The following is a 25,977-nucleotide window of genomic DNA, read 5'->3' on the forward strand; positions in this document are numbered from 1 at the left end:
AACACCACAAGAAGACTGGGATAATGACGATATTTGAGGAACATAAACCGAATCGCACACAGATTTAATACAAAAGGCGATTTATCGAAAGTCATCAAATTTTTTGATTGGAAACCTGGACCATCTTTGCTTATTCACACTATTTAGCACTTCATCCAGATGAAGAAAAATATGTATTGATGAAGATCTATCTGAAGACAACTTACTAATCATATTTGGGGGCAATATTCAGAGTGCTAATGAAAGCTTTAACGCAATGGTTTAGCGATTGACCCGAAAACACCTACACTACAGCTTAAAAATTGTCGATGTTACTTCACATATCACGGGTAGTCTGTTCAACGAAGGACTTAATTAAAGAAATTCATTAAATATTGTTATTAGCAAGGAAGCCAAAAAATATATTAAAAAAATAGACGAACCTCTAATTAATCGACAGAAGCAGCGCAATAAGTCTCTGTCTAGAACTTTAAAAGCATTGTATACAGGGTGATTCTCAACCTATACGCATAAAGTTGGGAATTTACTCCTCATGGCGAATAATGACTAATAGGCGAAAAAATTTGTAGTAAAATATTTTCTGTTTCATAGATATCCGTGATATTTACTTTCAAATTTCTCTCCGAATTCACGATCTCCCACTAGCGCGGTCTAACCCAGGGTGTTGGCATGTATCTGATTTTGCAAGATTTGCTCAGTATTAACTTCCGTGGCGTACACTATGCTTTTTAAGTGACCCGAAAAATAAAAATCCAGAGAATTGAGGCTGAGCGATCACTGTGGCCAGGTCATTGTATCATCCCGACGTATTCATCTTCCAGGAAGCGCATTATCCAGATGTCGCCGATTATATCGGATATCTACGCAACTAAAAAACTTTTACTACAATTTTTTTCATCTAACAGTCAGTATTTGTCCCGGGGAATAAATCCCTCACTTTATTGCGTATAGGTTGAGAATCACCCTGTATATTATTTTATAATATATACAGGGTGAGTTTTTAGTATCCCGGCGGACGATAGTTGCTAAACCGTTTGAGAAAGAAAAAAATGTTTTCTACAAAAGTTGTTTGACTCACCACTTTCTATTACGTAAAATTATTTTCACTTATACAGAGTGTTTCATTTAGACGTAACGGAGAGTATGTAGATTTTTTTAAATGGAACACCTGTATATTTTATCATATTATGAATAGTATTAAATTTGTTTATATAGCCGTATATGTTACTAACTCATAGCGTTCATAGTTCGTAAGATATTCAATTGTTTTTCCAAAATGTGTCCATTGCAGCATCTTTTTAAAAACAATGTAAAAACGACATTTTTTCCAATCTTGCCTTGAAACTATGTCAGATAATAGTCAAAGCCAATAGGTATGAAATGAAATGATAGTATCCAAAGATATTAGATAGGCTATACAGCGTGTTCATAAAGCTTGGTTACTTTTAATGTTTTTCAAATGCCTTTTTCATAAGTTTTTTAAATGGAACAACCTGTATATTGTGTGCTGGTTGAATTGCCCATCAAGTTACCTTTAATTAATGTCATATATCTAATTTTAGTAGTTTTCCTGATATTTAAAATTTAAAGAATAATGCGTAACTGTCCTTTCAACATGCCTCTGGTGAGCAACCTTAACCTGACAAACTTTTGCAGTCTTCTAAATTCATTGTCATAGTAATCATATTTGATATTATACTATAATATACTATATCATACATAAATCATGGAAGATAATCAGGAACAATACGAGTCTCCGAAAAGATATAATCTGCAACTACATTACATTACATTACATAGACTATATATCGGGTAGGTGCACCAACCAACATTGCACCGCGACTCTAAGGATCTATTGTACCCAGATAGATATCGTTATCAAATTTCACCGTGCAGTCCAATGCTCTTAACGAACATTAATATCTTGCTCGGTGAAAGGTCATTCAGATCCTTCGACGAGATAAACTGCTACCCAAAAATCTGCTTCCTCCGCACATAGTCGGCATTCAACATCATCGGCTAAACCCAACAAGTTGAAGTGTGCTTTTAATCGGCAGTGCCCAGTAAAGACACCCATTAGAACTTTATGCTTCTTCGAGCAAGTCCTGAAATGTTCCCGGGTTTGACAGTGGCGATGTTAATAAACACCTTAGCATGTCTCATTCCAGGAGAACTGGTCCACAGTAGGAGAAGTCTCTCTTCAGCCCACAGTCCAATCCTATATTTGCCCATCGCAAATGATACACCAACTGCTGCTTCCGGTCCCACAAACGCTTTAGCGCTGCCCTCGCGTGCTAGCTCATCTGCCGCTTCATTGCCAGCAACCCCAGAGTGACCGGGGACCCAGATCAGAGAAACTCTGTTATCACAACTCAGTGACTTACAATCATTAGCCAGAGCCGACACCGGTTTCAGGGCTTGCAGCGCCTGGATAGCGGCTTGACTGTCTGAGGAAATTCGTACTGTCATGTTCTTCACCCTTCTCTCAAGCACGATTTTAGCACCCATAACAATAGCAAATATGTACGCCTGGAATACACTACAGTACGTACCCAGGCTCCGACCCCTTCCGGCGTTTTTGATCCATCTGTGAACATGCAAATATCTGCCTAAACCAGAGAATTTTCATTTTCGATCCAGAACTGCCGCTCAGGCAGTGCAATTTGGTATCGAACATTTATCACTGATAGTGATCCCGCCAAATCTGACGGCATTGACAGCACAGTATCAGTGCTTATAATGTCTTCCGCAGCCCATTGGTATGACATATCGGAACAGTTTTGAGCATATTGTTTAAATCTGTAAATGGTTATTCTAGCCACTTTCTCTATATGCAAATGCAGAGGAGATAGGCCAAGCAGAACCTCAATTGCTAGAGTTGGCGTTGTGCTTATCGCACCAGAGATTGTCAATCCAACTACCCGTTGAATTCGTGAAAGCTTAGTGATAACTGAAGTCTGTCGGACTTTCCTATACCAGGCTGCTGCTTTATGTGTATGTATATGTGATCATAGGTCTAACCACACTCACATAGAGCCAGTACAGTCTTTCAGAGGTAACACCCTAATTTTTTCTACAAACACTGTGACAAGTCCACAAGGATAATCTAGCTTTGTGCAAAATTCCCTGTAAATTTCCATTTCATGACAAGGTTTTGTCTAGGATTACTCCTAGATATTTGACTTCCTTTGAGAAAGGAATTTCTTCACCTTAGATAGTTGGGCGGATTAGTCCATCCAACTTTCGTTTCCTGGTGAAGGGCACAACAATTATCTTTTGCGGGTTTATCCAGAAGTTTTCTCCCTTACACCAAGCGCAAATGGTATCTAGGGTCACCTGGAGGACTTTAGATATCCTCGACAAACAGGTTCCTTTGACTACAACGACAATGTCATCAGCATAAGCTTGTGTTTCTACACCAACGACTTCGACTATCGCAATCAGAGCGTCAACCAGTAGGGACCAAAGCAGGGGACATAACACCCATCCCTGCGGTCAGCTACCCTAATATAGAACGGGGGACTTGACAGGGATCCCGGGACAGTCAGGTCGGGACTGAAGCGTATCATATCACCGTGGAATGAAGTAGAAACTATTCTACTATCAAGCATATTGCGGATCCAACCCGCTAGTCCCCTGTCAAGAGCAGCTCTTTCAAGAGATTGTGGTATTGCGTTGTTGAACGCTCGTTCTATATTCAGAAACGCACAAACCAAGATTTCTTTATCCTGCAGCGTCCTGGATACTCTACCAACTAAGTTGTGTAGAGCCAATTCTGCTGATTTTCCCGCTTGATAAGCATAGTGGTGACGACTCAGTGGACCAGATTCCAATGGCACCGTACGGATATACCGTTCCAGAACTTTTTCAAGGGTTTTCAACAGAAATGGCGTTAGGCTGATGGGGGGTCGCATTGGCAGGAGTAGGGACCGAACTTAGTCCGTTCTGCCGGTACATATTTCCAGGGGACACTCGTTCTGAAAATTTTTACCAAAATTGGCAACAACAGTGACCTTCCTTGCTATAACAAAGCAGGAAAGATATTGTCTTCTCCAGGCGATTTGAACGGCTTAAACGTTTGAATCGTCTGGTCCACGGATATGCAAGTGACGACTTTTCTTGCAGGTCAATCATACTTCGGGCGCCACTTGCAAATAATCTCCAACACATACAAAATATTTCGGATAATTTTTATATCTTTTCTGTTATCTTTTGTTTTAATTGGGGGCGCCAATTATGTTCGCTACGCCACTGTTTCACTCCCTCACAGAACCTCCTCCAAGACTCTCTTTTATGTTTATCTTTCTCCCATTCACCTAATGTCTTGGCCCAGTTAAAAAGCCTCCGGACCTCTTGTCTTTCGGAGCTAAGAAATACGTTCCACCAGGGTGTGCCCCGATTATTACTTTTCACCTTCAGTGGACTACTACTGTGATAGGCAGAACGAATTGCCACAGAAATCTGCTCCGTGACTATTTCAATCTGATCATATTTCCTAACGGTAGCGATGACACTCGTTAGGTTATCTGCAAGGCATCTCTTAAACAGATCCCAATTAGTGCTACGGAGATTACAGTACGTACAGTCAGATTTTATCCCTAGGTCAATTTTAATCTGCAACTATAACAACTCATTGTTATAGTGTCAACATTTCTGGTCTGGTTTAATACACGATTGTGTTGCTACAGGTCCATCAAAATTACAAAAATTGACTGTATCTTAATGCAAGATACTTCAAAAATATCATTGTAAAGAATTTTAGCAAAAATAAACTTATCACAATCAATACTAAAAGATCCAACATCAACTCCCCCACTAATTGTAAGCCCAAGTGATGCTGCATCTGAGAGTCAGGAACATGTTAAATTACGTTGCTGAAGTTAACACCAAATAATATATTATTAGATATACTATATAAAGTAGACATTAATTTATAAATTTCAATATTAATTAATATTACAAATGACAACTGATAAAAAAACGCGTTAAAATATGTGTTAAAATCGATTAATATAATTTATGGACACTTAAATTTAAAAACGTCATTATTATGTAACTTTATAAAACAAAAAAAAACATTTTATGTTCTTTTTTTCTTACAATAAGTAAACAACCGTTCTTATAAAACGTTTCTTTCATCGTAAATACCCATCAATTAAGTTTTTCCGGTTGCTAAACACATGTAAATTTTCGCAAAGAAATCATTAGCAGTAAATTCGCGACTCTGCGGTGCCGTCACGTAAACCTTCTTCTATAGACAGTGGAGGTCCGTACACACCTGCTGATGCGTGTCTCGGTGGCGACCGGAAGTCGTCCCATTAAAACTCCCCAAACGGAGCAGGACGCGTCTCCCGTTGATTGTATATGTGTGAGTACGGATCATCGTGCGTCCGCTTTGTTTTCTTTCGCCTTTACAGAACTCGACTCAAACGAAGGAGGAGAGAGAGGTTCACTGAACTGCAAGGTCGACCATAATATACCAATATTGCTTTCGGTTGCTTTTACACTGTGTACTTATTCATTAAATGTTTTCACAGGTGTTCTTCACAAATTATAAGTTTTTCTTTGCTTTATTTACTACAATATTGCGGATGTGTACAACATTGTGATTAAATAAACACGGTTGTTATTTATTTTGTATAAGTTGTTAAAATGTTTGGTCATGGTCAAAATCAGAAAATTTTGAGAGATCCTTTTTTTACCTTAATGATGTTTATATCATAAAGTTTGGGAAGATGCAGACTTTTGCAAAGTTGATACTAAACAGTACTTTATGCTTTGTGTGTTTCTTAAACAGATTTAGAGTGAACGAAGCAGGAGAAGCCACAATCCATTTATCCATTTTAGTGATATCATGTTGTATATTGATGGGTAAATTTTGATATGTGAATTGGTAATTTGGAAAAAGAAGCAAAGTCAATTGAAATGAAGATCTTGCAAGTTTAAAAAAATTTTTTTAATAAGTGCTTAATACCTCTATCTAAAATGTAGTGATTGTTCGAATAAACGAACTGGCTGTTGATGATCCACTGACCCAGTGACTACTAAAGTGTCCGGTGAGTCGAGCCGTACCGACGACGACCACAAGCGCAAGCCAGTTCGTTCCGAGCACACTAATTTCGGCCGTTCGTTCGGTATTTTGTCTCTCCTCCTTTTCCATCCCACTCGAAGTGTGTCTATTTTTGGGCGACGGGTCGACGAACTTTTCTTGTTCGACCGATGGACGCCTTTTCCACTACTTCTTCTCGCGGTGAAATTCCTTGTTATTGTATTCGAAACGCACCACCACCGATGAGAGAAAAAGACGCCTGTTGAATAATCAAGAAAAAACGAATTATGTAAAAGAACTGGTTCAAAAATAATTTAAATAATAATTTAATGATGGAAAAGAAGCAAATCTACCGAAAATGAAGAAATTAGGAATTTCATCGGGAAATAAAAACAGTATAAAATTGTTCCAATTTGTTTTTGCGTTAGTTTTAAAAACCGTTTTCGTTTCTTGTTGATTTGGCTTAACCGCAACTTTTTCGTCTTCTTTTTTTATACAGTTGTGGAAGTAAATTCGGTGATAGAAATTTTTTTGGAGTTACATCTCGAAACTTTCATAAAGTGGCCACGGAGCAACGCATTGTTGGTACACGAGGTGCATTGAACCCATTGTGGTTGCCCCCAATTCTCGCGGAAAGGTTATTGGACCGACCTACCTTGTGTTGGTGACTCTGTCCTCCACTTTTTATCATTCAATTTTTTTCCTTTAAGAATTACAATTATTTAAATCAATAAACATATTTATTTAAAAAATTTTCAACAAATCATATAATAACATTTTAAGATTAAGAAGATACATTCAACATTTTTTAAAGTACTAAAAATTAGAAAATGTAACTAATTATTTTTAGTTCTGAATATTAATTTAGACAAGTTGGGTCATTAACCTTAACAAATACAGAGTTTACCAAAACCGAACAGCTCTCTTCGAAAACTTATCTCTTCTTGCGTAACGCACTTTTGACGGAGTCCGAATCAGATTGAAACGAACCCCGCTTTTTTTTTCGTTTCTTTTTTTGCAATTTGGTTATTTACAAAGGTTTACAACAGCAGGAGCAGAACAGGGGGACAGTGACAAACATTGCGCAAGCCGTTTCTGTGGGGGGCAAGGAACCCGTAAAATGTACTTTTACTTTTTCGCGTGTATCCGATAATTCGTGTGATAAATTTGCATCAGACCCAACACACACACGCTCCTCTTCTGTTGCTTGCTGTTTGAGGACAAACTCGCAGTCCGCCGGTACCGTTGCGTTACGGGTGTGACGATTCGGTTTCTGCTACTTCTTCAGTCCTGACGTCAACATCAATTATTATGTTAAATATTGCTTCATCGATTTTGTGAAATGAAGAGATACGATTTACTTGGCGAATTTTGTTAACGGTTCGAAATTGTATAATATTTTGTGATTTTTCTTGAATACTTTTATTTCATTTTTACAGAAACTGAATTGTAAATTACGACTTTTAAGAGAAGTTAATGAGCCCAAATTGTCTGTAAAATCGCTGCAATTACCCTTAATTTCTACGTACGCCTTTCTTCTATATGACATTTACATTATGTCCTACTGAAATATATTGAAGATGATATACAGTTGATATTCAGCTTATATCTAAGCTACTTGAAGATTTCTCTTCATTAAACAAAGATGTCTGAGAAGGTAGTATCAGACCTTTCATTTTTCAAAAAACTTCATAAACTATGTTATTTCATTAACATTAAACTTCAATGCAGGACAATTTGTTTTCTAGACTACTCTAGTCTATGTGTGCTAATGTAAATTTATTTACTACTAGTTAGCCAACAAAGTATAGGTTCCGATAATGACATTATTGTACGCACAAGTTGTATAAGCATTACACCTACGCATTGCCCTCATGCTTCAATATACCATATATTAAAAATGTGGTTCTGTAAATATGTTGCAGGCTATATACATAGAATATTCCTCCTTTAGAGTCGGCGGTAAAGATCAGCTGATTTGCTGGTTATATGCTAATTATTCCTGGATAACACAGCTCTACAACAAAAATATATGCCGATGATACGTCATTTATAATAAGAGCAAAAACGGAGCAAGAAGTGGAAAGGTGCAGCGATAACAACTTGGAAAGAGCAGAAATATGGTTCCATAACAAAAAATTGAAAATCAATACTGAGAAAACACGGTATTTAAAATTTGCGCCAAAAAATAATCCAACGGTGTGTAATATCAAGTACTTAGGGATGAATATAGATAACAAACTTACCTGGCAGTCACATATATCGGATTTAGCTTCCAAATTAGCCAGTGCAATATATACTATGAGGAGAATGAAAATGGTCGCAACTCACGAAACAGCAAAGATAGCTTATTTTGCAAATTTTTAAAGTGTTGCAAGTTATGGAACACTGTTCTGGGGTATGACATCGTACTCAGTTTGTATCTTCACCCTTAAAAAAAAAGCAATCAGATCACTATGCAACCTAAAACCGTACGAAAGCTGCAAAGATCACTTTAATACAGAAAAAATACTTACCCTGCCTTGTATTTACATACTCACCTGTTTGAAATATGTGAATCAGAACAAAGAAAAATATGTTAAGAACAATCACACACATAATTTCGATACAAGAAACAAGAATACTCTATAAGTACCATATCACAAGACCAACACAACCCAAAATTACGTGGACTATTGGGGCCCAAAATTGTATAACAAGATACCAAATTACCACGCCTTAGAGTCTAAACAGTTTACCAAAGAAGTGAAGACGTTCTTAAATTATAACAATGCATATTGAATTGTATACCTACCGGTATATCAGTATATTTATCATTTATCTTTGCAAATTTTTATGTTTTCAAGTGCCCAGATTACAAATATATTCATGAAAGTACTGAATATGCCCTTGTTTTTTATGATTTTTACATATCTTATATTTTGAACAATTATCGGCTTGTTAGTAATAAAATTTATTTTCCCAGTCATGATTAGGCTTCTGCGCAACTTTTTCGCGCATACAAACATTACGTGACAGAACAGAACAGAACAGAACAGCTGAGATCTCAGTTATTTGACAATATTGAAGTACTTACACGTGAATTTGGATAAGTTGTTGTGGGTTAATATTTTGTTTCAATTACTGAATATCCATTCTACTATATTTGTCTTGTTTTTTAAAACATGAGTTCGTTACGAAGAAATTGTAAATACTATCTCCGCAATCATCTGGATAAATTTCCGGATAATTTAGGAAATTATAGTGAGGAACAGGGAGAGCGCTTCCACCAGGATCAAAAAGTGATGGAGGAAAGGTATCAAAGTCGATGGGATTGTCACATGATAGCAGATTATCCCCTGAAAATTATAAAAGAAAACCTCATAAAAGGAGTTTTATGGAAATATAACATATGTTTTCGACATTTTCGTCAAGCTTATTGCTTGAGTTCCTGCAGGATCACAGAATATTCATTACTATACGCTCATCTTGTAACTGGTATGGTAGTGGTATTAGAATACTAAAAGAGGTTAATCACAATTACAAAACTATAACTGTGGAATCTGTCGTGTAGTTCTTGTTGCTATAGGAATCTTGCGAAAATAAATACAGCATGCGTAAAAAAGAACTTGTGGTAAAACCAATTTTACAAAGTGAAATTACGTTCAGATGGTATGTTAAGATAATCTCACCAGATTTGTAATTCTACATCGTCTTTATACCAAACGGCTTGAAAAAATAGCTTATAGCTAGTCAACTATTTGATATATTTACTCTATTTGGAACACTCTGTGTACTACGTTCTTATAAGGTGAGGGAATTTGTAAATTCTGTAAAAACCTCAAAACGTGGCAAGACTCAGTGAAACGTGCTAACCAAGATATTCAAAACATTATCACAACGTTGAAACACAGTTTATCACGAAGGATAATAGCTGCTTTAAAACTACTATTCAGGAGCTTGGAAAGTGAAGAAGGTCTGGAAGAATAATCAAACAGTGATGCACCAGAAAATGACATCTCTAGTTCACAGTGTGAACAGACACTGATAGCCTATAACGTTGGATCTTCTGTACACTCTCATTGAAAAATAAAAATTATATTTGCTATTAAAAATTCTGATAATTAACAAATTCGTTCTTTCCTTGTAAGGCAAAACTGGAGCTGAAGATAAGCACAGAGCGAAAATTTACCCTTGTACTCTTCCGGCAAATCTAAGAGTGTCGAGAGGTCTGGATGACCTCAATTTCTGATTCTCGTGACTAAACTTTAAGTATACTACTAAAAACGACGTGTATTCCAAAAAATTACACTTTTCAATACTTCTTCCTTCTTGTTGTCAACTAGAATTATCTAAAGTAGTCCTAGGATATTGGAGTTTCTGGTACTATAGGAAATAAATTGCAGATAATTCGAGATTAAGTTTCAGAAAATAATTAGTCAATTGATATGTTGACTTATATGGGCAATTGTACTTTTACTTACAGATTTGTTTTGAAATTAAGTTCTGCAACGTTACTGAGCAATCTGTTGATACCAACTTTTAAGTACGATTCTTTTGGATTATACGATTCCACCTTCTTTTGCTCAATTTCTATGGCCTCCAGAAAGGATTCATCGCCTATCTTTACTTCTTTTTCTTCTCCTAATTTCATATAATCATCAAGAATTTCAATTTTGAACATCATGTGTTAATATTAGGAAATAATTCCTTAGGAATCTTATTTGAATCTTTTCTTAACTTCCCAGCCTATTTTGGTTACACATCCCGTTTTGAAACTAGAATTTTTTGTTAAATGTGGGTTCTTGCAGTAGACATATAAATTTTTATTTTCGTCCTTTTTGAAACAGCTCAATTTTTCCAGAATGTGACTTTAATGTCTTATAGTCATGATGTCTTTAATATACATATAAGCGGTATTAGTTCGAAATAAAATGCACTTATTTCTCAGGCAATGTCATTAACACTTTAGCAATTAACTTTTTAATTGGTATTAACTTCAACCGATTTGGGATATAACCTTCGGTATTTTGTGATTTTCTAATTTATATTAAAAAAAATTTGTTGTAATGTAATTTAATTAATTTAATTTTGAGTCATAAACTGTTTTTAATTTGTTCTACATTTCAGCAAAATTTGTACATGTTAATAAATGTCTTATTTATTTCGTTTCTATTAATTTTTGTGCTTTCGTATCTTCAGGCTCTTAACTTATCTCCGTTATTATATCACACAACTCTTTTGGTTTCAACATTATGATTACAGAAAATTTCCACATGCTCCAATTACTCACTCCTTTTAATCTGGTGTTACGATTAAAAGCTGCGAACTCGGTTATTGAACTCATCTTGTCCGTTTACTTTTTGTTCACTTAATAGTCATCTCACAATTTTTGTGTTTGATCCAATAAGATTTGTGATTTTTTCGGTTTTTAAATAACTGATTAATCTAAAATTTGTCAAATAAATAGTTATTTGATATAAAAAGTGATAGTTAATGTAAAGCAAGGTTAATGGTAAAAGACAGTCAAAAAAGTCATTGGCCATAAAGGCGAAAAGGAACCTATCTAGTTTAGCTTCACAACCAGAAGAAGAAAGAAGAAAGGTAACTAAAAAGATTAAAATTACTAAAATGGTATGAAGTCTATTTAGCAATGACCAATGAAGAAGCTGTGAAAGTACCAAATAAAGATAAATGGAAAAGCCGATACAAGAAGAAAAGGATTAATTAGAGAAAAGCGAAACTTGAGAATTTGCAGACCCGAAAGAGTCTGGAATAAAGAGTGATAGTCAATATATACATAGCAAGATTCGTGGTAAAATGCTACAGTCAAGAAAAAGGCGTTGATAATAAAGATGTCTTATGCACATCATCGTTACGATTCTTGCTGATTCTTGTAGTGGACCGGTCTCACTGTAAGGAATGCCGCAAAGATCTCGCTCACTAACCAACATGTGAGGGGTTCCTAAACAAACCCCATCTATCCATATATTAGGCATATTATAAATTGCGCAATTGGGACTAGTCTTTTTCCAGCAGCATGGACTGCATTGCTTGATATCATGGATGATGTGGTGATAGCGATGGACGGTGGTAAAGCCACTGTCCTCTGCCTTCTTGACTACTCCAAGGCCTTCGATACCTTAAGTCACAAAATTCTATTGGCAAAGTTGCATTATATTGGTTTGAAGGATAAGGTGATTAACATGCTAGACAGCTTTCTAGGCGGTAGGATGCAGTGCATTGGCTTGGACGGTCGGGAGTCGGAGACGTTACCTATGGGGGTTGGTGTACCACGGGGGTTGGTACTCTTCTAACTTCTATTTTCGATCTATACATGTGGTTTCTATAACTTTGTCTCTTTCTGTAAAACACACCAATATGCAGATGACACACAGCTATATAGGTCTTTTCGAGAGAACGATGTGGAGGAGACCTGCGTGCGTATCAGTGCCCATCTGGACACTCTTGTGGAGGTGTCTTATCGTCATAATTTGTTACTTAACCAATCACGTTATTGTTTTTGGTCCAAAGAAACTTAGAGAGAGGATTAAAGATAGATTTGACATAAGAATAGGAAACAAACAATTGACATGTAAAAACTCATTGAAGAGTCTTGCTATGATCATTGATGAGAATCTAACTTTCAATGAATACATCAATAAAAAGATCCGTTCTGCTTACAATCAATTAAAAATTATTTATAATGCTCATCATTTTCTGTCTGGCAGCAGCAAACGTTTGCTTTGTGAAAGCTTGGTGTTGTCAATTTTCTTTTATGGGGATGTCTTATACTCTCTTTTTCTTTCTAAGCGAATAGTGAACAAAATACAAAAAAATCAAAACGCATGCCTTTAACTTATTTTCAGGATAAGACGGCGAGTCAGAAATTGGTTGAAGTGAGTTGGCTAAATATGATAAATCGAAGAAAATTGCATTGTGTGACAACTTAAACATTATAATGGCAGAAGAATGCCAGATATTAGCACTTAATATAGCAATTATTGTTACTGTTACTGTATTGCAAATGTTTTTTTTTGTAATAATGGATTATTTCATTGGTTTGTGGAAAAGCGACAAGAAATGACTAACATCGCCGTTTGTTCATACATTAGTTTAAAAAATGTAAAGAATGTTATACAAGTTTCGTTATTAAGTTGTGAACAATAAATGAATTATTATTATATCTAGGTCATACTCGAAGAAAAGCCAAAGGGGCACCCAGACACTGCATAAGCATGGTGGACGCCTATTGGTGTCTCAGATCCTTTTCGGGAAACTCTTTTAAAAACCATCAGATTTTATATCATGAATAGATGTGATGATCGCGACTTCATTATTCTGCATTATGCGTCTCTTTGCTGTACTAGTATGATAAGTAAAATCATAACACTTTCTGATAAAGGGCTATCTTATATATTTTCAAATTGTCCAAATTTGCTGCGATATGGATGTGACAAAAAATGTTGTTACATCGCCAGGAGAATTATAAGTTTGCCACAATCTAGGAAGAGCACGGCAGTATCCAAAAGATTCGCATAAAGGTATGAAGAAGACGAATCAATAGACAAGACAAAACTTACCTTGATTGAATAGTGAGACTCTGATTTTTTAGACGAAAAGGAATCAATGAAAAGCAAGTCAAAAAAATGCGTTGAGTGGAAAAGATTTGTTGTTATACATAAAAGAATTGTGGTGTTGTTCTTCATACTTACATCTCTCAGCAGATGGTGTTCTCAAGAGCCTAAAACAAGTAGTGGAAGTTAAAAATTAGTATTGTTAAGATAAAAATAATGTTGTATTTTATAAGATGATGTGAAGGTGAATTGCCACACTTGTTCATTATTAGCTATAAGCCTTTGGTTATTTTGAAATTTTGCTATTATTATCGAAGGAAAACGAGATAGTTTGAGTAGTAATATTAACAACAATTTCATAAGATTATTGACCCCTCTCGCTGAGCAATTTATCGTCGGTGTGCAACTATTAAAATTCATTAGAGCAATTCTATTCCTTGTTTACTCTAACCGGCGGCTATTTGGCACGATAACACCTAACTGTGTCAGAGCGGAGGCAAATAATGTGCAGTATAAATCGCGGCGTGATTGTGTGCAGGAATGCGAATGGTACATGACATTCCCCCGGAATCAACCGCCTTTATTACTTACCTTACCTTTAAAAAAACTTTACTCTTTATTTTTGTTGAACCTGACAGGTTCATTAGCCAAAACTAAAAATGTGCCTACAATGCATACAATACAATTTCTATAAGAGAGAAAAAAAAACCTGTACGAACGATGGTTGAATAAGAAATGCGATTCGTTGCCGTGTGTGTTGACAAATAGTGAATTCTGTTACGGGGGCGCTTTGAAATGCGAACTGCGTCTCCAGTTGCCGGCGACCAGTTGGGCGGAATTCAAAATTTTCGCCTTGGCGTTAATGGTCTGCACTGTATGGTGCGTGTACCCCGGGGTTCACTAACCCCAGCACACGGCTACATATACAATCTGTATTCATCGGTTTACGATACCAACGATTGGAAAGCCACGCACGAACCATTATCGAGTATATCTTAATGTCTTCTTCAATGTACGTTTTCTTTTAAAAAGATTACGATTCCGATTATTTACGCAAGTATCTTTAATTAATGCTAATTACCCCATTACGTAAATTATACACCAAAAAAAGATGGTCTATAAAATATTAAGAATTAACAATTTTTTTTTAGCTCTGACTTGATTTGGCCGGTGGCCAACGGGCAGGACGTTACGTCTGTGAAGCTCATAGTACAACCACCTGCGAGAGTGAAAGTGGTCCGTTACTCGCTACACACCTCTTTGAGACCAATGACCTGAGCTAACGATGCCCGATGATTTTGGAATACGTACTGTTATCTTTTTTGAGGTGTTTAACACCTTTTGGCGCAAAAAATTACTCTTTTTTTTTCTTTCTCACCAAAACCAGTCGTAATCTTTAAGAGGTCTTTTTTACATTAAACTGTGAAAAGAAAATGTTCACAGTTAATATTTTGGTTTATTTAAAAAAGATGTCTAAACAAATTTTTTTTGTGCTAATAGTCTTTGCTACTAAGCAAAGTTAGTAATTTAGTTAGTAGTTAGTAACTTAGTAACTTTAAAAACTTTCAGGATGTTAGTCGATCTATGATAATCCTTGGCAATCCTATGTAATTCTTCTGAGCATATCCATGGTGACAAAGACAAGATTTGTTAATGATTCAGAATGAAAAGCAATCAGTATCCAGTTAGATCCAGTTATCCAATGAGAGAGCTTAAATCTGCTGTAACCATGGTAATTATCCCTTAGATAGTTTATCAGGAAGATGGTAAAAGTGGTCCTTAATAAATAAAATCATGGCATCAATAAGTTTGATTATTGCAAAATTATCTTAAACGTAGTGTTAACTTTAAAAGCTTTCAGGATATTAATCGATCTTGAAGAAACCTTGAACTATTCAACACAGTTAAAGTTGTAAATACTTTTTTTGATATTTTTTTTGTAGATTTTTTTGTCTGAGAATCGATTAAAAATGAAAATGAAAGAAGTTTTAGGAGGATGTAGTTAAGATGCGTTCGATATAAAGCAGCGCCGCCCCGCGTCAGCACGCATGAATGGGAAAGTCAGAGCCAAGGCTGACGCCGCGCCGCCCGTCGGTCGGTCGCTGACCTAATGCAACAGTACCCTGCGTAAAGTAGCAGTACCGCGAGTAGAATGGAACGCGCACGCTCCACAACTCCACGCTCATCCGTCCGATGAAGACCTCGAAAACAAATTTCATTATTTTCATGAATACATGGTTTTTTGATTTGATGATTTAACTGAAAATTTTCATTGCAGAAGCATCTTCATCAAAAAAGTTAGATAAAAACTATAACGGATCCAAAGAACATAAAGGTATGGTGGAGGAGAAGGTGGTAAATTTAAGAGGTGAAGTTCTTATTATGAAAATATCTTTGGGTTTCTCTTTGGTTTTGGTCGCGTGGTATTGTACGGCGGGCGCGCGGTGGGAGCGTGGCAATTGGCGGCCCTGGGACTAGGTCACCGAGTCCGAACTTTCAGTAGTAGGTGAATAACCGCTCCGACGGCAAAATGCCAACGAACTCAACGTCAGACGGGCAAGAGCAAGAATTAAAAGCGATCAAGCGTTTACTACATGTTTATATACTCGCAGGTATACCACCTATTTTGTTGGTACATCAGAAATCTTTTTTACCTTAATAATATGTATCACAAAATGATAATCACTAAATTTTTCAAATTATGATAATTTTACACGTTGTAGATCGGCAGCAAAATACTTCTGAATCATGTAGTTATGCTGCTCATATGCATAACGTCTCTTCTTTATCATACCAACCGTTTACTTCAAGGTACTCTGCTCTCAAATATGTTTTGAGGATAGTGATGATACTTCCAATGACCATAACTTCGGTTTATCTAGCAATGCTAGTGACGAGAAAGATTTTCAAGATATATATTACTATGTTGATCATTAAGCAGAAGATCACGGAGAACTACAGATTGCGCAGGAACAAAAACCAGAAAGTGCAAGTTTGAAAGACTAAATCATCCAAGAAAACATTAAGGAGAGAAGAACATTTGACAAAATTGCACTAAAATCATTTCAGATAATTCTAGAAACGAGATTTTGAAGGAAAAAAGTCGGATACAAAAAGACAATTCATTCGTAGATTGAGTTGATGATAGACAATATATGAGAGGATGCCTAATATCCCAACATATACCACCCAATAAAGTATCTGAAGACCTTTTTAATAGAGTTGGAACAAACATTCATTCCTTCCCATAATCCATCACGAAAACCATAACACTTATTAAAACAGTAAAAGACAATTTAGGTCTAAAATTAAATGGAGAAGAAATGTCAAAGTTGTATTTAGCCAAATATAAACATAACCACTTTCCCATTCAACAAATACTCAAATGTTGGGTTTGTAGGCACTTGTTTCAGATGATACTTGTCATAAGTGTGGTCCAACAAAACTATGAATATCATTTGAATGAATTTTCTTAAAATTTAATTATTTACTATTTATCGCAATCTGTATTGATCAAATGGGCTAAAAGATTTATTAATATCGTAATGTTATTATGATGCTGAATTGTTTATAACTACTAAAAATTAGCCAAAATTTAAAAACTGAAAAATAAATACTTACAACGATGATGTACACATCTGGACGCAGAATATGTCCGCACGATATTATCAATACTAACTTCTAAAATCTCTCCGTATGTAAGAAACAATCTTGCGAAATCAATGCAAAAGAGATTAAACTTCAATCAAATTTCGGATAGAAACTATGTTTTCATTGCAAATTTGGATTGTCCATAAAATGTTCTCTTTAGTCACGCACAAGACTCAACTTTCCACCCTGTATTATATAACTTATAAGATAAAATTGAAATGATTTTTATTTATAATGAATGTGGAATGAATATCGACGATGCTGTCACTTTATATGCTTATCGTTTTCCTGGTAGAATGATAATCCTAACAGAGAGAATTAATAACAATCTCGTTCTTCTTTTGTTAGAGTTGTAAGCTGTTTTCTACTCAGTGGGTGTACAGGATATGAAAAGAGAACATGCAGCTAACGTTTGTGGAGAAAATAATCATATTATAGTACTACGAAGAATGCCTCATAATTCACATGATAATCCAAGAAATATCGTAACAATAAAGAATTTCTCGTATGATTATCTGGAAAATGTTAGGGACTCACAAAATTTCATCCGTATAATTATATGCTTTAATATATTTATACATTTACTTTCTTATATATTCATTATTAATGCATTTTAGCAATTGAGTCAGCATTGTTCATAAATAAAATGCGTAGTCAATGAATTCAAGGTTACATCATGACATCCCAGTACATTATGAATTACTTGTATTCGAGATACTGCACTAAACATTGAATAAGTGAAATAGATCTGAAATATGTCGTAAATAAAAATGCACAACTCCTTTTCAAATTGGAGTACTAGCAGCAGCGATTCATTTACATGAAGTCCGAAAAGTATTGTAACAATTAAGAATTTCTCGTATGAGTCTGGAGAATGTTGATGTCAACATTCTCCAGACCCTAGAAGAAACAATAAAAACATTATATGCACTTTTTTGGAAACGTAAAGCCACCAAATAGATGACAACCCAAAAAGTGTCACCAACAGTATTAAGCGCTATGAAGGCACAGTTATGGTCTGGGCTTGTGTAGCGGTATTAGATTTTAATTGGTGCAGCAATGGATATCATGATGTTTTAATAGAATATTAAACAAAAATATAAATCCGAAAGGTATGATCGCTATACCGAATGCCAAAATGTGTGGATTATCTACAAACCGTACCTTGGCAACCTTGGTACCTTGTGAAATCAAAGACATAGATTTATGATCATACTTAATCACTTAATAATGGTCGTGGTCATCTCTTCTTCTTTATTTATTTTTCTAAGATCAACCTTGGTATCTGATAAATATCTATCGCATCACTTGCGATTAATCAAAATTACTCTTTACTTCGCATAATTCTCCTTGTATCGTTTGTAACAGAGAAGTTGACTTTGTTTTTGCATTTGGGTGACCTTCTATACAGTTACTATTTTGATCTCCTGATATCTTATATTTTGTCGCTATGGATTCTTTTAGTTTCCTGTAGCAGAGTGATTTTTGCAACAATTTGAAACGATTTTAACGCACCTTAGACTTTTGTGGCAGTAGATACTATAATCCCAAGCTTGACAGTTTTTGCAATAAGGTAATAATTTCGATATTTTGAGTAATATTTTCACTTTTATTCCCATGATAACGATGATTTTATCAAACGCTATCATGAGGTGTGGTACTGGCTCTTTTGTTTTCCATCTCATCATATTAACCGCATCCTGAATTTTGCAGTTTTCTGCCGATAGGTTTTAGATCCTTTATTATTTATGTCAAAAATAGCACAAAAAAGAAAAATCAACTTAACAGCCTTTCTTCTGCTCGAAAATTATAACAATTGGTTCCAATTTGATATTTTTTAGAAAAAAAGATAAGAGTATCGCCAACATCATTAAAGACAAGGAAGCTTTGTTATGATCTAGCATTGTAGGATGTCGTCAGATGCCGGTTGCCTGCTATTAAATCACTCAACATTGGTCAAAATGGACTAAGTATTGGCTATTTGACCTAACACAATATTGAAATTTTCAACAGGACCTCGATCCAAAATATATGTCTAAAATTGTAAAGGATCATCTAACGCAACCGTAGACCTTAACCTTTAGAGCAGTTGAGGGAGTATTTTGTCTAAACGGTCAGCTGAAATCCCATTTTAAGCAATCTTGAGGAATTAATGCAAAAGAGATTAAACTACAACCAAATTTTTTTTTATTGCAAATTCGGATTGTCCTTAAAATGCTCTATTTAGTGACCCAAGCTTAACAGTTTTTGCATTGAGATAATAATTTCGATATTTTGAATATGATGACTCTTTTTTTTCCATCTCATCATATTAACTGCATCCTGAATTTTGTAGTTTTCTGCCGATAGCCTTTAGATCCTTTATTATTTCACATTGACATTCTTGTTTACTTATGTCTTGTTGAATAACATTTTATTTTTGTCATACTCATCTACTTCCTTACTTATTATAATATTTCCTGCAATAATATTTTTGTCTTTAACATCATATAAAAATGCTGTGGTCAGTTTGGAGGACTTTCTGATTCAGTGTAAATGATAGGATGACAATGTGATGTTGTAAAAAATGTAGAGGAAGAAGCAAAAAGTAACGAGATTGATCAATTTTTGCGTGTGTCAATATTATGAACTAGATAGTCAAACAAAGCTACTAAATATTCTGAAACAGACAAAAAATATGTAGATACTCAATAAAAATAGAGTAATAGAAATGAGAAACGATAAATGATAAAAGAATTAACGCTTTTTATTTGTTAATAAATGACTCTGAGTATGCACTATAGAATTTGCGGTTGCCGAAGAAGGAACGAAAGAAGAAATAAAAAAAGGGGCCCCACGTGTGCGCCTGCACGTGCACTTCGCCTACAAACCACCAAGCAGCGACGGGCGAAATTAAAATTCCCGGTACGATCGCGATTCATTATTTGTCAACGCTCTTGCTAACGTTACGAAAAGCGGAACAAAAGGTTTTTGATTGTGCACTTAACGGATTCGTTGACACGTGTATGAACTTTCGAAAGTCCGATACATCGAGCTTCGACAAACTCAAAAAAAAACTTGCCATTCACCACCACATTTATTTTTCAACTATTTTTAGTGTTTATAAGGGTTTTAATTTTTATTTTGTATGTAAAAATAGTCCTTTTTTTAAAAGAAAGCGTTATTATGGGGTTAATGCGGTTATAATTCACGTGTAATGGGCCCCTGCTATTTGGCAACTGTGGGTCAATTGCGCCGGTCGTATCTTTCGCAACATCTCTTCGTAGTCGTCGTCGTCGACGTAAAGGTCGTTTCTAATTTGGACGTTGCGTTATGTTAGCGAGAACGACACAACAACAACGCGAGGAAATGGGAATACGCACAGTTATTTTGTTACACAAGGATCTCTCCACCCTTCTTTGTTTTCACGTAACTTTTCTAAATTAGGATTTCAATTTTAAAATTTAAAATTTCTATTATACATTTTATTTTTATATTTGATACAAATAGTACATATAAAAGTGATACAAGTAAAAATATAACAGATTCGGAAAAAATGTAGAGGAACATGATGAAATGGGCGTTGAAGACGAGGAATTGTCAACGATCGAAGACGTATTATAATTAGGTAACCACTGCTCATTCTTCATTCTTGCGACGATGATCCGCCCAGTTCCACTTGAGCTTTGCCACAATATTGACCGCATCATTTACGCCAGTTCTTCTTCATAGGTCTTCATTTCGTATGTGGTCCCTCAGGGTTACACCCAGCATCGACCTCTCCATCATTCTTTGCGTTTCTTTGAGCCTCCTGGTAATGGCCACCGTTAATGTTAATGTCATAACCAAAGGAGGAAGCACGCATTGATTAAAAGCTTTTCTTTTCAAATATACAGGAATATCGCTCATGAAGATGTCTCTAAGTTTCCTGTAGGCTGCCCATGCGAGTATCATCCATCTGTTTACTTCGCTTGTTTGATTATTATCTCTCGATACAAGAACCTCATGGCTAAGATATATGGCTGCGATGCGGACCAACTGAGATGAATACATTAAGAACAATAGTGGAAAAGACAAGAAAAGATAGAGTTAGGAACAAAATTATAAGAGAATTTTGTAGATTCGGAGATGTCATGAGTTTTACTAGGGGAAAAATAAAAAAATTTAATGAATACTTCCAAAGAATGAACGAAAAAACAGGTTACAACCTGAATAAAAGAAGAAGAATAATAAGATCTTAAACGAACTACTTAATTTTCAATTGGAAATCAACAATCTCATGGATCTGGAATCTTGGATTTGATGGAAGTGCAATATGACTAGAAAAGAATCAAACAACAAGAATTAATGAAGCACAAAAACTGAATTTAGTCATTAATATTAGACTTATACTCAATTCAGGACATTCAAAGTTGTTTTTCAAGTATTAAAGAAATCGTTAAATATTTTCGAAGAGTATTACGTAAACGAGAATGGTCGGTAGTGAAAATATAAACTTTCCCGAAATATGTACACTTTAAAGCTAATAACACCAGGAATGTGTATAAATTTGTTAGACAGTTAAGACAAAGGCACAAATCGCACACAGCTCTATGTTGAGATAGAACAGGAAAAATAATATGTGATAGTAAAATGAATTAAAATTGGTAAAATTATTTCCAAAACCTAATAAGCACAGAAACTGATTTGGAAATAGACAGTAGTCCGTCACACCAAAGAAAGGATAGTGTCATGGAACCTATATCAATCAGTGAGGTTCAAAACGCAATCACTGCGTCAAAACATGGAAAGACATCAGGGATTAATGACATACCATCGAAAGTATTGAAGATAGAAGTATTCATTATCACCAATATTGATGTTTGTCCTAAATTTTGTTGATATTTAGCCCGACTCTTGCACACGCCTCCTGTATACGTTCAGCATCAGTCTCATCTCTCCAAGGCTATCCAAAATAAGGACTATCAATGTTTATACCTTTTTGGGGTCCAATCCAGTTGTATAAATGCACTCTCTCCCGGGTATTTAACAACGCTGATTCTTACACATGGTATATTACTCTGCTGATCACTTTGAATTACGCTAGGGACACTATTTAGCATAGTTGTTGGACTGTCCGATGTAAAAGTTTCTTTCAGATGTTCAGCAAACAAATTAACTTTTACTTGATTGCTCTTAGCCCAATTTCCATTATTATTTCGAATTGGAGGTGTATGTGTTTTTACAACTGTAAGCTTTCTTGTTGCCTTCCACAGAGAATGATCAGTACTGCCACCGTCAGTAAGGTATTTTAAGTAATTTTGAATATTATTATCTTTGTGGCTACCTGTTAATGCTCTTAATTCGGCTGTTATTTTATTTAATTTAGTTTTATCACTAGGAATTCTATTGGTTTGCCATTTCCTTCTTGCTTTCCGTTTCTATGCAATTTTATTTTTAATGAATTTAGGATAAATATTAGATTTAGGTTTTGGTGTTAAATTTGGTGTTGAAGCCCAGGCTGCGTTTTGTATGTCTTTTAAGAACTTTTCTACTTCTTTGTCAATGTCTTCGTTTGTTTTCATAAGAGCAGTAAGATGAATTTTATTATCTAATGTTTGTTGAAATAGATTCCAATTAGTGAGTTTATTAGTTAGTAATAAAAAGGGTTCTTTGTCTGAGTCCAGCCCTAACTCTTCTTCTATGATTACGAAGTTAAGCGATATATTTTTCGTAATAAAAAAATCAAGCAGGTTCGGAATTTTACTTCTATCTGTTGGCCAGTAAGTTGGCTTCCCAGTGGAGAGCACCTCACAATTTAGGACCTCTATTATATGGTTCAGTTTTCTTCCTTTTGTATTTGTCAAGCGAGAACAACAAGACATATGTTTTGCATTAAACTCTCCTCCAAGTATAAATTTGTTGTCAAAATGTAGTAGAATTTCCTGATAATCTTCTCTTTTGAGATTATGTCTCGGTGGTATGTACGTTGCTCCTGCAGATATTAAGCCATTAGCAGTTTGAACTTTTACCACTGTAGTTTGGTGTTGTTCATTACTAATTGTATTGTTCAAATAGTGGTCAACATTCCTTTTAATAATAATTGCAATTCCACCTCGAGCCGCATTACTTAGGTGAATTGTGTGATAAATATTGTAATGGTTGATGTTTATATACGATTCTCGTGTAAAGTGAGTTTCGGAGATAAGACATATATCAATATTGTTTTCTTTAAGTATTATTGGTAGTGTGTTTTGATGCAGTTGAAGACCATTGGAATTCTACAGCATTATTTTTAGTTGCTGCTTTTTAGACATTTTGATTTCTTTTTTGAATCGCTCCTTGGTTTAAATTACTTCAATGAAGTCTAGACGTGCATATAATGTTTTTATTGTTTCTTCTTGTTGAAGTATTTTTTCTAGTATTAGATTTAATTTACTGTTAGCCTAATAAAGCCTGTTAGCTTTATTTTATTTGAGTTTACTGTTTTCTTATTCCTGATGGCTTGTAGTTCCTTAATCACAATGCATCCTCGGTAGTTCGCTGGATGATTTTCTCCACAGTTGAAACATTTAGCCGGGATTTCTTTGGGTTTAGTGCATTCGCTGGTCCAGTATTCACCAGCACATTTAACCATCCTGGTCATATAAGAAAGTTATCGACCCGAACAAGATTTAAAAATGGCTAAAACGTATGAATTTAGCAGTTTTTGGCCAAAAATGTACTTGTGCAAGCGCGTGTTACACACCATTAGAAAGAGCAGAAAATTTTCGATAAGATAGATAGGAACTACTTCTATAGTTTTCCCCCTATCAAATAAGAAAGTTGTTCAGAGGAAGAGTATTAAAGCGTTTTTGCATGTAGGGATGGATATTAAGGGTGATTTAAGCATGACGCCCATAGATGTTGACCGACGAAAACCCGGATTAGGTTAGTTGAAGGAGCGCTTTTGCTGACTGCGATAGCAGTTGTTTAAAATTTTGTTTTATAACAATTGCACAAGGCCTTGAAGTTTGGTAATTTTGAGCTATTTTAAGTACAGAGCGGTGTTCTTCATTTTTTATAGATCTTAATATCAACTTTACGGATTTAGCATTAGCTAAGAAAGTAGATAGAAAATTAGTAGTAGAAGTTTGTTGCTATAATAAATTTAAAAAAAGCTAAATTTGGAAAAAGCAATTGAATAAATATTTTGTAAACTGTGAAAATGTTAAAGGTCAAAATCGTGTTTATACCTCAATGATTCGGGACGCAGATTGTGTCGAGTCAAAAATGGCTCCTTTCTATCGATAAATTAAGGGGGACATATAGTCCGAACCATGCGGCACTTCGAAGAGGAGAGTAGCGTGGGCGTCCATCGAAAGAGGTCGCTCGGCCGCGCGCCGGAAGTGGAACGAACGATCCGGCCGCGTTGTCTTGTTGTCCCGCTTGCGTCTCGCGTAAATCCTCCAGTACGGCTGATCCCTCTTCTGATCCTCGAATCGAACGTTTCTCGGCCGAGAACGTTAATCAATTCCTTCCACGTCCATTAGAATCCTTATTCCTTTTCTTCATCCTCTTGTTGTAAGTCCATCTGGTGGACGTGGACGTGACGCACCCACGTGTCTCAGTCTCAACCTCTTTACTAACGAAGCATTAAACTTATCAAACGATAAAGAGAAATGATCCGGTTTTAGATCTGCTTTGACTAACAAAGAATTAAGAAGGAAATTGCAATTTTATTTTGAAACGTTACAATAAACTTGTGGATACATCGACCTGTAAGCAAGAAGAAACTCTCTAGAACCCACTAGAGGTCAACAACTAAGGGAAGCGACCTTGTCGAAGAGACAGATACCTGCGAGAGGGATCGATGCACCCAGAAGTCACTCACCTGCGTGAAGAGTCCGGTGTATTACCGACGACCGAGAAGGAACCCGCTTTGAAGATTTTTCTATCCCCGAAGAAGTCGTTGAACGCTAAAGCGACGTTGAACCATTTTTGTTTCTTTTAAAAACCCACCCAGAAAACTAGTCTATAAAATAATAAATTTATTTCTTACAACTCGAACAGCATCATCAAATCGAATTTTAAAAAAATAACAACATTCGTGATAATGAATTAGAGTGTGAAAGAAAAATGGGTCATATTCGTCCAGTAATAGTAGAAAAAATAAAACGATTCCAGTGTTAGTGAGTCACGGTCAGCGGACTGATAGCGAAACCGGGACACATTATCGACATAAGAAGGTTGGGACGAAGAGGCGGGCGTCCCCCTCAAAACCGACGCTCTAATGATAGCGAAACTGGGTTAGTTGACTGAGCCGAGAGATCAGACCCTGTTGAATGGAACGGATCGACGACGATGGACGCGCACACGCACGGGAAAAACGAAAGCGATCGCGTTTGTTTGTAAACACATTGTATTGAAGCAAAAATAGAACTTTTTTCTTATCGTCTCGGTATAACAGTAATTGTTTGGATTCGACGACGCCGTTCTACAATTTCATTTTATTCATAAACCTAATAGATACACAGATATATCATTATCTTCTCTTTAACATGGTTATTAATCTTTATTTATATACAAGACACTATTTATACTCGACATTTTAAAGCTTGGTAAACTCTACAATTAACATTTTCTTGTTATGTTGATTCGTTCATTAGAAACTTTAGAAATTTGAAAATGATTATAAATTATGTGCCAGAAAAAATTGCAACACCAAATACCAACAATTTATGTCAATAAAATGTTGCATCCCCACGATTATTTATGCACTGT

At 35.5% G+C, this 25,977-nt stretch overlaps 1 protein-coding gene across 3 annotated transcripts in view; it reads left to right on the forward strand.

Annotated features, from left to right (window-relative positions):
* LOC111425068 (cytochrome P450 enzyme phantom) overlaps window positions 1-25,977 on the forward strand; it is a 60,244-nt gene that overhangs the window by 2,404 nt on the left and 31,863 nt on the right. The window contains exon 3 of one of the 3 annotated variants that reach the window (XM_071194441.1): window positions 15,175-15,337. The exons of the other annotated variants lie outside the window; for them this stretch is intronic. Coding sequence (XP_071050542.1) covers window positions 15,269-15,337 — 69 coding nt within the window. The 5' untranslated portion in view covers window positions 15,175-15,268. The remainder of the gene's footprint in view (window positions 1-15,174; window positions 15,338-25,977) is intronic. 3 annotated transcript variants of the gene reach the window in all.

This window comes from Onthophagus taurus, chromosome 2 (genome assembly GCF_036711975.1).
Source record: "Onthophagus taurus isolate NC chromosome 2, IU_Otau_3.0, whole genome shotgun sequence".
Taxonomy (NCBI): Eukaryota; Metazoa; Arthropoda; class Insecta; order Coleoptera; family Scarabaeidae; genus Onthophagus; species Onthophagus taurus.